Genomic DNA, 14,756 nt, shown 5'->3' on the forward strand with positions numbered 1-14,756 from the left:
TCACCGACACTTCAGCACCCGTTCTGGGATACACAGTGTCGGCCCGCCCCGCCTGACCTCCGTGCTCCTCTCCGCTCCTCTCCCAGACACTTGAGCACACGTCCAGGGCCCCGGAGGGCAGGCCGGGGGGCCGCGGGACCACGGGTGGCAGCTCCGGGCACTTCCACTTTAACCCAAAACGAGTGCTCACGATAACCAGATGAGCAGATAACGTCAACTAGGGAAAATAAAATGAAAACACCACAGTTGTAGCCTGTTAGCATAACATGAGCTAAACCGCTAAACTAGCTAACAGCTAACGAAAGATAACGTTAGTTGGTGGGGAGCTGTGCTAAGCTATATACACCCAGTCGTGCTTCGCCACTCACCAGGAACCTCTTTTAACGGTCACAGAAGAAACAACAAAGCTATTTTCTGCCAATTTATTCCAGTAGAGCTTACCTGAAACCAACTGCGATGAGATGCTGTGTCCTGCGAGCTCAGTTCCAAACAAACACCGCGGAGATGAAATTCCGCCTTCAGTGGCGACTTCCGTATGTGGGCAGACATTCTACGGCACTGGGCCGACCCAAAGCCGACGTAACAGAGACGTTTGATGAGCTGGGACAAAAGAGTATTAAATTTAAAGATATCCGCCCATGCGGCCGACGCTTGTCAGACGTTATAAATTCAGGGCCGATGTGTAGTCCTCAGGCCGACGTCGGCCAGATGTATGTGTGCTATCTGGGCTGCCTGTGAGGTTTTGGTGAAGTGTGCGCACTCTCCGCCGGTCAGCCAAACTTCCACTTAAACCAGCTGCGCTCCGCCTGCGCTGACAGCAGACCTGGTTTCAGCTGGCGAGCTTTTAGCGCACCTTCGGCGAAGCCTTTTGGCATGAAACTGTCACTGTGCCAAGCAGGATCTGTCGACACCTCCCCCTGCTGCGCCGCCACACCCATCTCAGCGCACCTCGGTCTGCCAAACTACCAAACTGAGTGCGCCTCGGGTTGCGCTGCTCGAAACTAGCTCTGCGCAGGGTTCGCCACCCTGCGCCACCCTGCGCTGCGCCGGGAAACTAGAGCCCTGTGTGTTAGAGAACCTGTAGGCTGAACAAATATGATACAAAGGACATTTTCAAGTTGTGTATCATTTAATTTACAAATAGATTATTCAAAAGCAATGAATTTGGGCGTATTCTTAATTTTGATATGAGAAACAGTGGACTCGTGTACTAGGTTAGGCTACACCTGCTAATGCAGTTGACGGAATATGTTGTACCACTTGTAGCTAACGGTAGCTATATATATATTTTTTTAAGATTATCTTTTGGGCCTTTTGCCTTAATATACAGGACAGTGTGAAATGGGGAGACAGAGAGAGTGGGGGGGACGACATGCAGCAAAGGGTTGCAAGCCGGAGTCGAACTCGCGACCGCTGTGGCAAGGCATCACCTCTATACATAGGGTGCCGGCACTATCCACTATGCTACCAACGCCCCACGGTAGCTATATTTGTGTAATTTGGCCATCTTACCCTTTAGTGTAGTTGGCAAAACATGAAAAAAGCTAAAACCCTCTGAAGAAAATATAATTGGAGCAACTCAATTTTTTTAAACAGCTGATGACTTAAACACTTGTGCTCATAATTATGATAATGAAAAACACAACATCTAAAAATTCCTTTTAAATAATGTGAAAAAGCTAGATGTGACATTTTTTAAGAGCAATCAACTGTTAAAAAAAAGATGTCTGCACACTTTCGGTCTACTTGACCTTCATCAGAGCATACATAATCAACTTAAAAATATATTTTTATGCTACCAATTGTTGAGTAAGTGTTGAATAACGAGACCTTTGATTGTGGAAGAAAATCTAACTCAGTGTACTTACGTGGTTGAACATTATTTCATTAGAAGTAACTCATAACTCAAAAAGATTGATGCAAACAGTTGCATAAAATTTTTATTAGAGCTCTGATGGGACTCATCCCGAGGACGGCCACTTAACTGTATAAGATCTGACGGGATAAACTTGGACTCTGCGTGGAACAACTTCACCTATATGTCTGATGTGCAGAAAAGCACTTAAGGTGAAAAAGCATTAGATTGTGACTGATCCCATGTCCATGTGGGGAGATTATAAAATAATTAATGAAGTTACTGTTAATGTACACAAAGCTCCCCTCTTAAGTTCACGCGTATGTGGATCCTTTATGATGGAAACAGGAATAAAGTCAAAGGAAAGATTGTCTCATACAAATAGTTGTGGGGAAACAAACTGGCTGTAAGGATTGGTTTTTGTTCTTGTTTTGCAAAAACCTCAGATATGGCACCAGAGCACATGACCCAATCTTCCTCATTACAGTCTCTGTGTTGACGGCTTTTTCATGGACATTATTATGTAATAACCGTAGACTTGTAGATAAAAGTGAAAGGCTAACCTCAGCATACATGAAAGGTGTTTGGGGATTTTGGAGAGGCCTCTGCCAGCTAAGGTATCTCTGTCCAAAAGCCTGGTAACCCTGCCAGAGTTATCCTGGTCCTCCTGCATGACCTGGAAAGTTTGGACTAATGTACCTTTCTGCTATTGTTTTATGCATTTATTTTATAGGTACAGGCCTTAACCTGCCTCCTGAGACCTCCTTGATTTTCTCTGTGCATTTTACATGTTTCTTCTGTATTGGCATTCCTTTTGTTAACTTGTGCAACAGACACTCTGCATCTTTAAAGAAGAGCACTAAATTCTGCCACTGATGGTGCTGATGTGTTTGCACTGACATTTGTGCTGAGCGCATGCATGGTTCTGCTGAGTTCTGCTGGATGGATGCTTGCCCCGACCTGCAGAGGGTGTTTTGTGTCTCTCCTCCTCCTGTCCCTCCCTCCCCATCTCTCTCACTGCATGTGCGTGTGTGTGCTCCATGTCTATAAAAGCCACACAGTCACGAGGGCGCTGTCCTGCAGAGGAGCTCAAGTGTAAGTCAGAGAAAGAGACAAACGAAACAGAAGACTGCTCTTGCTTTCCCCTGGCTGTGAGTAACATATTTGCTTTTTTATATAGACAGTTACAGAAGAGCATAGCATTAGCACATGTACTGTATCTTTAATGCCTGTGTCTGCAGGAGCAGATGACTCAGCTGTTTGTGTTTGGTGCCTCGGTGAGCCGTGAAATGCAGGACAAATGTGCAACTAAGTAGTGTTTAATGTATGCAAATCTGGTAGACCAAAGCCTTGTCTGTTCTCTGCACCTCAGATGAAGACCTCCATGGACATTTATTAAACAAAGAACCAAAACTACTTCTTTGTAAAATAGTTATAGTTTGTGTAATGACTTATTTCAATGTCACAAACTCTAAAGTCCACAAGCATCAGGCACAAGAACACAAAATTGATAAAAACCCCGAAAAATGAACTTTAGGTGTTTCTGACTGAGTATGTACCACTAAACATGAGGTAATAGTGGCTAGAAAAAGAAATATATATATATAGAGAGAGAGAAAATATATTTGTCAAGTGCTAAAGTCATTTCTATACTTCTTAGGTAGAATAACTTCAGGTAAATTACATTAAGTCTCAGGACACCCATGAAACTGGCCCAAAACAGACCCTTGAGCCACTGGTTTCCACGCCAACATGCTCTCCCAGGTCGTTTTCCTGCTGACTGATGTCTGTTTGATGACTGGTTGATCCTCTATGATACCTCCTATTCAGCATGTAAAGAGGGTGGCTTTTGCTTCATCTGTTGTGCTGTGAGTCAGCAGACAGGGTATTAGTGTTTGGGTTTGGAATCTGTGGAGATGACCCGGCCCTGTTTGGGACTCCAGGTCCACTTTCATATGGGCTGCTTTTAATTTTAACCCTTTCAATTGGGCTAACCCTGTCCATGAGCTTGTGTCCACTGCTATTTATTTTAAATTCAACTTCAGATCTTTTCAGTCAGTCTAAGCAGTCAGTGGCTTTTATTGTAAGACGATCCTTGTATGTGTGTGTGTGCGTTTGAGATATAAATATGAGGATATAGCAGCATGAAGAGGATGCAGATACAGTTTGGAACAAACCAATAGCTGATTCGAGCGGGTGGATGGGATCTAGCAGCGTGATAGAAACTGCAGCAGAGGCAATTATTGATCTATGTTGCTGTTTCCTGTTTCTCCTGCGCAGGCCCTGCCTTCTCTGTGTAAGCTGTAATCATGGCCAAAAACCTGCTTAAGAATCCCAATGGGGAAGGTAAGAGGTCATTTTCTTCATAAAGGATCTGCAACCATGTAACTAGATCTACTCTGGGGCTTACCACCCCAGGTGAGATTGTCTCATCAGCTGCATGGAAGACTAGGCCTGGGTATCATTTAAAAAATTATAATACCAGTACCCTTAAAGTGATACCAATACCAACAGAGTACTTCATTTGATACCCATGATGTAAATAAAGTTGCGTGTAGTTTAGCCATACTTCTGAATGTTTTGGTGGCATCTTGGTACGCTGAACTGCCAACTCTGTCAAATACACCGCACTCAACTTCACCACACCACAGATGGGAGGTATGGCTTGTACTGCTGCTGTGGAAGTGTGAGCTTCACTCCAGGGACAGTTGTGACAGCCCGGCTGCACACTCAGTGACAGGGCTAACTGTTAGCACCACACTGCTAACATTACCTTACAGTTATCAATGGGCTTAATGACAGTGGGAATGTCTTAGGACTGTTTAAGGGCTCAGTGATTGATGCTAGCTTTTGCTGCTGTGTTAGCTTGTGCTAATTGGCAAACGTTATGCTGACCGTTACCTGGAAGGAGAATGGCAACAGACATTTTGCTTGTTTGGCGAGGATTCGGGTCTGCGATCAGACCCCGGATGCAAAAAGGATGATTTCATTTCATGTATTTTATTTAGATGGACAATGCACATTAATCAACATGTCTGTAAATGTGCCAGTGTTAGCCAGCTGGCTAATTTTCAACTGCAGTCCCTTGGCGAGGTGTTTTGAAACCAATAAAAGGATAAAATTCACAGGACGATTCACAGATGGAATGCAGGTATCATCTGAATGGAGACGTTTCGATACTACTTGGTACTGGTATTATTAAAGTCAATACCTTAAAATTACCCAATACCTAGCCCTATGGGAGACAGTCCCTGATGTTTTCCATATCCATGTAAATTTTCTAGTGAGGTGTCTGCCTTACCTCATCATGGTGCCCAATGAGGCCGGTAACTGCCCATTGGTCCGACAGCCCATTGGTCCAACATCCCATTGTTCCGACCATATTAAACCCATTGTTCCAAAGTCCCGTTGTTCCGAAATCATCATGATGCCCTGTGGTTAAGGTCTGGTTAGGTTTAGGCACAAAAACCATTTGGTTAGGGTCAGGAAAAGATCATGGTGTGGGTTAAAATGAAAAAGAAAGTGACAAACACATAAGCTGTGAGCCTGCTTCGCCTCAAGCCTTTCCCAGCTGACCCAAAGCCGGTCGCGGCGCACCATCAAGGTAGAAATACGCCCGCTGGGAGCCGTTCAGCACCGCGGACCATCGGACTAATGGGATGTCGGACCAATGGGCTGTCGGACCAATGACATGGACCCAATGAGGCCAGAAGACACCCACTGGTAGGCTACTTGACAATTGGTCAGGTTGTGTTCGAAATCGAATTCTAATGTACTGCGTACTAAATTGATGATTAAGTATGGCATTACTAGCAGACTGTTCACACTGAAGTTGACTCAAGCAATCATCTTCTCTGCATCACCTGACTGTATTGAAGACTAGTCTGTGCTTTCACTGAATGAAAGTTGTTTATTACAAATGTAAATCAACATTAGCTCTTCCACTCAATTTCATATTTTCAGTATCATTTTGAGACAAATTAAATTTTTAAATATTTTAGTGTTGAATATTTTTTTTTACAGTATATACTGTAGTGTATATGAGATCCCATGTTTTCCCACTTGACTGTACGGTAACATCACTAGCCATCATTCTTAATTATTTTATTAGTTAATTAGCTAAACCATCCATCATGCAGTCCACCATTGGACTGTCTGAAGAAGAGCAATGCATTTATTAAAACTGATAAGCTCACATCTCATACTTATAAATTCTTGCTAATCTAGTATACATCTGGGCATTTTTTGTGCACTCAAAATCCACACTACATACTCATCTTTAGGTCATACTTAGTATGAATACTGTGTTAGTAGATTTTGAACACAGCCTAAATTTGATTGAAAAGATCTTAACTGCAGCTTTAAAACTGCAGCGTCTGTGCCAAAAGGGTAACTATTTTTATTTGCTTAGCAAATAAATATATTTAAAAGTGGCCTAACATTCATCTGCTAATCTGAGTACATGAGTCGGCTACAAACAAACAAACTGCATCCAAGACTGTCAGACTGGAAATAGCTTAGCCATAGTCTAAATATCACTCACTGTTCACTGTTTTGATTGATTGTACTTTACTGTATTAACCACACTGCTGCATATGGAGTTAAATGTGTGCTCATTTTTAGGGGAATAGTTAACATTTTGTGAACTATGCTTATTTTTTTTTTCTTGCCAAGACTTAGTACAGCAGATTAATACCATGTGGTAAATATGTGTGGTAAATACGAGGCTATGGCTAGGAGGCAGTTAGCTTAGCTTAGTGCAAAAACGGGAAACAGTTAGCCTAGCTCAGTCCAAAGGTAACAATATCTGCCCACCAGCACCTGTTACACAAATGAATAGGGTGCCAGTTTGCCTCCTGATCATTGCGAAATTCACAATAAAAATAAATTGATTCACTCTGTTTTTTTTATACATCTGTTTTTGTAAATGTAATGATAATAAGTTGCCAGAGTACATTTAAAAGCATCAAAACAGCTGAGCCCTGAATGTCCTCAAGTCTAACTTTTACATTTGGAGAAAAATGGGGCTGCATTAGTTCTGATCCTGAGCCTGTTTTGTTCCTGGTCAGACCAAGGGCAGAAATTCCATTTCATTGTTGGTGGGACGATAAACAGAAATATTTCTCAAGAGCAATTTTTGGGGGGGACCAACAAAGTTGCAGTCAAATTTACTGTTGTAGCACATATAAATGGAACTGGTATGGTAAAATGCATTTAAAGTAATATCAATGTTAAGAATAGTATCTCTTATCAATACAGTCGTCCCTATATAAAGGGTTTTAATATGTTCAACCTGCATTACCGAGAATGACTAGTAAGTGGCAATGTACATCAAATATGGGTGTCGTTTTTCCTATTACAAAGACTGAAAATCATGAAGATAGTTTCAGTTTGAATTCGTCTTGTGATCATATATTTCTGTGGTCATTTGATAAGTGTCTCTCGTTTTGTCTCTGCTACAATGCTTCACAAGAATATAAATCTCTAAATAAATGCACGTTTATAGGCAGAATAAATCCTTCAATGAATCCAATAAAAATACTTTACACAAAACATGTGTTTATTGTGGCTTCTCTCAAAACAAGTTGAGTAATTATGCCTCTGAATGTAGGACAACTTAAATATGCACAGCACTATGTACACTGAAATGATAAGTTGTAAGTGTATACAAAAGATTAAAGGGACATTGTGTAACATTTTCAGTTGTTTATTGGCAAAAATTGATGTCTGCATTCATAAATATGTCATCACTGGTGTACTATTACCTCCACCAATAATCTGACTTATTCTCGTAAAAGGAGAATTTCGGATTTGCTTGTACATTGTGCAGGTCAGTCGTCTGTGGGGTTCCATAATGTTTCGCCATCTTGAGAATACATCCGCCAGCAAGGGACATACAGCCCCGCCTTCGGTGTTTTCGTTGAGAGCCAGGCCAGCGCTGCGTGACTGAGGAGCTGAAGGAGAGGAGCAAGAGGCGCTTCGCTACTACCCTGGCAAATTTGAAACAAAGTCCCACTCTTTGAGCATAATGCAGGATCATGCATATGCAGCATCATGGGAGACGGAATCCTTGTCGCCAAGAAAGCGCAAAAGGGAATAGAAAAGGCAGCGTGACCGGCGAATTAAAAAAACGAAGGCCCACATCGGGGTAGCCTTTCCCAGGTAGAGAGAGCTGCTGAGGGAGAATGGTAATGCAATCACAGGCCAGCGCCGCTGTTGGCTGTTAGCCGCTGTTAGCGGCCAGTCGCTAACAGCCTCATCCCTCTCCTCGCATCACTGCGCCGCTGTTAGCTGTTAGCCGCTGTTAGCCGCTGTTAGCGCTGGCCTGTGATTGTATTACCTTTCTCCTTCAGCAGCTCTCTCCACCTGGGAAAGGCAACCCCAATGCTGACCCTTGTTTTTTTAATTCGCCGGTCACGCTGCCTTTTTGATTCCCTTTTGCACTTTCTTGGCGACGAGGATTCCGTCTCCCGTGATGCTGCATAATACATGATCCTGCATTATGCTCAAAGAGTGGGACTTTGTTATGCTGCAGTAGTGCCGGGGTAGTAGCGGCGCTGGCCGCTAACAGCGGCTAACAGCTGTTAGCGGCGCAGTGTTGCGAGGAGAGGGATGAGGTGTGTGAGGTTGAGCCACTTGTCAGTTGTCAAAGGACAAGACATGATTGGTTTGTTTCGATTTACACCCGCCCCAACAGTCCTACGTTGTAAACACAGCCAGCATGGTGAGGAGGGGGTTTGTCAACTCGCGTCGCGTGTGTCTGTGTAGGAGCCTGAATGAATACTCCATGAAGTATTGGATGACATGGTTTCATCAACGTTATCATAGCTTTTTGGTACACAGCAGCTACCGTTGTTACAATACGCGTTTGAAACAGTGAGGCGCTAGAGTGCGCTATCCGTTTGAATGCAATATATGATTTCAGCGTTAGACGGGAGAAATTCCTACACACTGTGGCTTTAAATAAATATAAACTATACTGTATTGTGCAATATAACTTTTATTATAGCTATGTACTCCACTTAAACTAAAGCACAACGTCTAGCACACTACAACTTTTCTTTGTCTCATAGAAGAAGACCTGCATTATTCAGCTAACAGGCCTAAACAAATGAACCAAAAATATTTCCTTGGCTTTCGCTGGATCTGACAAAATCCTGGCAGATGTTTTTCATGTCCAGCTTGTCCAGTATCTCTTTATGTACTGTACATTACAGACCGTAATATTGTTCAGTATGACTTGGGCCATGCTAGCCTTTAGCCAAGTCTTTAACCTGCGCAGTGCACTAAAACTCCTCTCATCCTCACATGAAGACACTAAGTGTGTTTCCATTAACCCTAGAAATGTGCAAAACCTAAATATCGCAATAAAACATTTCGAAAAAACTCTCAAATATCAAGAAAAAGTTTTTACGCTCTCATGAGGTGGTTTTTCAGACGTGTCGATATAGAAGTATATCACAAAAGTTTAATGGAAACACTTTTTTCACAAATATATGTCACCGGACATTTAAGTCCTCTAATTCCTCGTTCACGATCTTCTCCCAGAAATCCTTTATCCGTGGTTGCTGCCACACATAAGGACTTTGCCTTTGGAATACCACTCACTCTCTTCGTCTTTGGTTGTAGACTACTGCAACAGCAGCAGTGGCAACCGAGATGATTGTTCCAGCTCGCAAGAGATTTGCAAAACACCTTTTAATGGAAACACCTGCAAGTAACTAAACTTTAGAAATATCGCATTTGTTTTGCGCAAAACTGTAATGGAAACGCAACTATTGACACCACCAACAGAAGTCTGATGAGAACCTCAAACAGCCCATGCACCTCAACTGGCAGTCCTCTGAAAATCTCTGCTGCCTCTTCAATGCTGCTACAGGGGTATTTTTTGCTAGAGGGGTAACTGCACAGAAAGAGAATTGCTGTTCAGCTCAGGGTACTGATTTAGAGAATCGTCTAACTCCCTAGTAAGGAGTGCACCATCTCTAGGCTCTTAAAATGGTCACCAAACTGAACCTGCACAGTATCCAGTACTTTAAAGAACTCTGCCCTGTACTGATCCACTGCTTTGCCAGCAAGGCGTCTGTCATGTGTCATTTCAACAGAGTCAATGCAATCTATAGTCAACCAATGCTGCAGCCTGCATACCAGACACAGTCTGAGTTTTCTTCTGCAGAGAAATGTTAAGGCATTCAAGCTCTCCAACAACAACTGAGGCAAGTGTGAGGCCCAGCACTGTCTTACCTTTGCTGAAATGCTCATATGAGCCACGAGCAGTTGAAGCTGTCCTTGATGTGGTTTTTGCCATTTCTTCTAGGCTGTGGAGTACCCGCTCATACTGCCCTAGCACAGCTATTATTGCAGAATGCCGCACAGTCCACCTTGTAGGGCATAGTGGTTTCAGGGTGGTTAGAGGTGTATTTTCAGACACAGCAATGTTTTCAAGCATGCCTTGAAATTTTCCTGACTGGCTGAACTAGATGCCTAACTGTTTGACCCAAGAAAGGCAGTCCCAAATCAGTGGGGAGGCCGTGCAGCCAGCCTGTGTAATAAGATTAACACAGTGTGCACCACAGTGCACATAGAGGGCTAGTGGCTGCTGCTTCCTCAGTATTGCCTGTGCACCTGTGTATTTTCCTGCAATGTTTGATGCACCATCATAAGTCTGCCCACGAAAGCCAGACATGGGCAGATTGAGCCTCAACAAAACATCAGCTACCATCATTGCAATGGCTTGCCCTGTTGTTTCAGACACCCTGTAAAGCCCACCAAACTCCTCATGTGGGACAAGGTCATGGTCCACACAACGCAGACAGACACTTTCCTGTTCAGCACCAGAATCATCCTGAGTACCATCCACAAGGACTGAAAACTGAACAATGGGACAAGACCTAATTTCATTTGCAATGCCTCGAATTATTTTATTGGCTATGGATGAATTTCAGAATTTCATTGTGTTTTGGGGCTTGTGTACATTATAGTGTGCTCTGTTAACCACTTCAGTAAAATGGGATCATCCTCTTCTGCGTGTCAGAAGTTGATACAGATTACCACTTTCATCAGTGTGGCCTCTCAAGGCTTGTCCCTGTTTTGCCACATGTCGCACAGAACAAACAATTTTCTGTAAGCAGTGTCTTGCTACCTCCTGCTGTTTACCCCATGTGCTGGAGCACTGGACACTGACTGGATTCAGCTGATGTGCACTCACAGTCACATAGTGACAGTGGACTTGCGAGTTTTGGTGCGCTGTGAATTTCTAAATGGCTTTTTTCCAGTTTCTGAAGCTGGAACTAATGAGAGCAGCATCCGCCTTCTGTCCAAAAGAGGACTGGCTTGAAAATTCTTTTCTGCAGTAAAAACACAAGACTCCTTTCAATGATGGACTGTATAGCCATGGGAAATTGTGAAACCATTTCTCTTGGAATGACAATGACTTGCCACTAGCAAGAGTTTGTGTTTCTATACAATGGGGATGTGGTTGGTATGGCTTTGAACAGTCACTGAGATCTGACGCTCACAGAGACTTGATTTTTTTTAAGCGTTTGCTGTAATTTTGTCATTTTGTTTAACCAAGTCATTTATTTAAAAGATTATAAACAGACGACCCCCCCCCCTGTGATTTCCGCCTATGGGTCAGACTTAATTAAACCTGCTTTTGGATTTGAACTTGATCGTGGACATGCTAGAAAATACACAATACTGCTATAATAGCCTAAAACTGCGAATTTCCCTCCCAGAGCAGCTGAAATTCTGGGAGCTGACGGAGAATGGAGGGAGTCAGTGGAAGGTGGAGGACATGCCAGGAGACTGTGGCTACGAGTTCTGCAACGATGGAGTGACAAAATACTTTGCAACCTCCTTTGAGTGAGTGTTTGTTGCAGTCCTCATGTTTAGGTACTAAGAAATCAACACGCCGCTCAACACAGCTCCAATTTCCAGATAGAGTACCCATCAAATACATGGAAATACATGATTTCTGTAACCATATATGTATATGTATATATATATATATGATTTGCTATATGAATATGAATTCAATTATTTGTCATCCATCCCATGAAAAATCCTCCTGCTCTCTAAAAAAATGTGCGTCCTAGGCTGTGTCTGAAGAGGCAGGTGATCGACTTGATAGCGGAGGATTTCTCCTGTGAACAGTTGGACGCTCAGCCACCGGTCACAGTGGAGGACTGGTAAGTCAGTGGTGGGCTAACATGCATGTATTCACCTTGTGTCAATAGCTGGTGTCACTGATTAACAGGTGGCTCATCCTGCAGGTACTGCGGGAGGTCGGATTGTGGCTGCACCTACCAAATGAATGTGTGTCTGCTGGATGAGAATCAAGAGGTCATACAGGAGTTCAAACCTGAGCCAGTGACTCTCGTCCCAGAGTGTGACGACTGTTCGTGGAAGCAGGTGCGCAGAGAGGGGAACGCTCTGTACATTCAGTGGCTCATCCTGGAATACAGGGACATGCATGAAGAGCACAGTGATTCTATATCAAACAGACTAAAGTCATGATAGGAAAACACTATCAGTGGTAATGTCCGTCTTAATTCTGTGACTCCACTTGTGGTCACACCTATGCTCTCAGGTATAAAGACTGAAGGGGTTGCGTTGGTGTTGATGTGTTTTTTAAGGTACTGATGAGACAACAAAATGCCATCTAGGAAGTCTACAGATTCATGTGTTAAGAGGCTTACTAGATCTTAAAATACTGCACAACTGTAGATACTGTACGGTCACATCCTAACTAAAATAATGTTAGCCAAACGCTAGCTAACTGGCTGGCTAGCACATAGCTACATCAAAGCCCAATGTCAGACCACCAATTGGCCAGGTTTGCTTCCTCCTTATTTCTGTGGTAATGTCAAAGATGTGGGAAAGGACAGATAGATTGGTTGCTGACATACTTTTAAGATGACACAAATTATCGTCAGCTAGAAAAGTTCAAGGCTAATGCTCCTTTGTTTATATTATCTCTCTCTATCCCCCAAAAGTAACTAAGGTAATTTTCTCCAAAGAGAGATGTGCAGCACCATGGTCTGTAGTCAGTAATACAGTTAATACATAGAGTACTTTACAGGGGATACATACCCAGCAGTGCAGGAGTGATGTTGACTGATAGTCTTCTCATCTTTGGTCTTTACTTCACCCTTTATTGTTGAGACCAGAAGCCTCAATTCACGCTGTTTGCCTTGTTTATAAAAGATTACATTGTAAATATATCCTTCCTTTGAAGTGCATCATTTGTCACTGTCTGCCTCTTTAAACTATATTGCCTGATGCCCAGAAACTATCTAAGAAAAACTGCGGCATTCGGCTAAACGAAACGGGCATCGCCATGTGTCTCTTAGCTTTTCTGACCTAGCAACAGTAACTAAGGGGCAGGACTTAGAATCAGTCAATTTCAGGTGATGTCGCTTTGCATGGCGGCAATAATTGAACCAAGTTCAATTATTTTGGCAGACGACCCTGCATTGGCATGTTGCCGGACTGGCTCTATTGAATTTAGAGAGAAGACTAAAATTGGTCGTAATGCAGCTTAATGTTAGAGAAACACTGTGGTTTGGAATTAAAATGATGACTGTATTGAGGTTAGGGAACATTTGTTGCCTTCATTGTTTTTGCAGTGTTGACTACTGGTTGGAAAGAAGAACCAAACAGCACTTTATGTGTTAACTGCAATGTTGCGTCAACCTTATACCTATTTTAGACTTTGTCATGCTATAAAAACGTCACCTTACCTGCTCCTTTGCTCTTGTCCTAATTACCATGGCCATGACAGGGCACCTTCACTTTAACATAAACTTGTTGTTTTGGGACACTTACTGAATCGACAGTCACAGTGTTTTTTTTCTCTCTGCCTAAACTCCAGATCACCCATACATTTTCTGACTACGGACCTGGAATGCGTTTCATCTCCTTTGAACATGGAGGACAAGACACCAAGTTCTGGGACGGTTGGTTTGGAGTCCGGGTCACTGGGAGCTCTGTTACTGTTGAGGTCTGAACAAGAGGAAAAAGAAAGAAATGAGAAGGGAGCCAAGTAGTTAGGGACACACTGAGAGGTAAAGGAGGAAGATGAGGACAGAGAACTAGAGTAATGTAAGGACTCCAGCTTGGAGTGTAGGTTTCCAGGTTTTAAGAGGACCAGCTTTGCCTTATGCACCTAGCTTACCCCTCTGTATATTATGCATAGTGCTGTTCATGCTGTGAAAACACACTGCTGTTACGAAGGCTGTACTTACAAATCTGCAAAAAAAACCTACCATCATGGTACCACAGCAGCTTTACTAACTTTAAATACTAAAATTACTGCTTGCAATACAGTCAGTGATATGATGTGTTACTGTCTCTGGACAGTGACTTACCCTGTGTTTGGTGGATGGAGTTGTTGTAAGCAGTCAAGTGGTTTAACATTGAAACTGGAATTAAAATGATGAACTACATGGTGAACTACATCATTGCCTGTTTTGTGGAGTTGAACTTTCCTTTCAAGATCTAATCAGCTGAATGTGGTCATCCTTTATCCTTCAATTGTTACCGTCAACGTAGAATTCAAAGGTGTGTGCCTGTGGTTTGTCCTTGTTTACAAGAAACAGACTGTAGGTTGTTGGAAATGTTTTTTTCTTGTGAGCAGTGCTGGAACGTTACGCATTTAGTCAAGTACTGCACTTAGGTAGAATTTCAAGGTACTGTATGTAAGAATGTGGCCAAAACGGTTACTGCACTCAAATTCAAAATACTGCCGCCCCCCCTCCCCTACAGATTCGAGGTTGCTGGACAGCGGCACGCTGGAGACTGATTTGTTTACACACGGGCGGCTGCCGTGGCAGGGCCGCGTCGCCGCGTCCTTCGGTTTTCCAGCGGACCGTTCGAGCAAGTCCGGCTTCTCTGCTGC

General features: G+C 43.1%; 1 protein-coding gene across 1 annotated transcript; it reads left to right on the plus strand.

The window, feature by feature from the left end:
- The first annotated feature begins 2,893 nt into the window (after window positions 1-2,893).
- Window positions 2,894-14,316, plus strand: fbxo2 (F-box protein 2). The gene is made up of 6 exons (XM_050038315.1): window positions 2,894-3,006; window positions 4,136-4,201; window positions 11,593-11,719; window positions 11,953-12,045; window positions 12,130-12,268; window positions 13,731-14,316. Exons 2-6 carry the CDS (start codon window positions 4,165-4,167, stop codon window positions 13,863-13,865), a joined length of 531 nt encoding a protein of 176 aa, XP_049894272.1. The 5' UTR covers window positions 2,894-3,006; window positions 4,136-4,164; the 3' UTR covers window positions 13,866-14,316.
- The last annotated feature ends 440 nt before the right edge of the window (window positions 14,317-14,756 follow it).

The sequence above is a fragment of the Epinephelus moara genome, chromosome 24, assembly GCF_006386435.1.
Source record: "Epinephelus moara isolate mb chromosome 24, YSFRI_EMoa_1.0, whole genome shotgun sequence".
NCBI lineage: Eukaryota > Metazoa > Chordata > Actinopteri > Perciformes > Serranidae > Epinephelus > Epinephelus moara.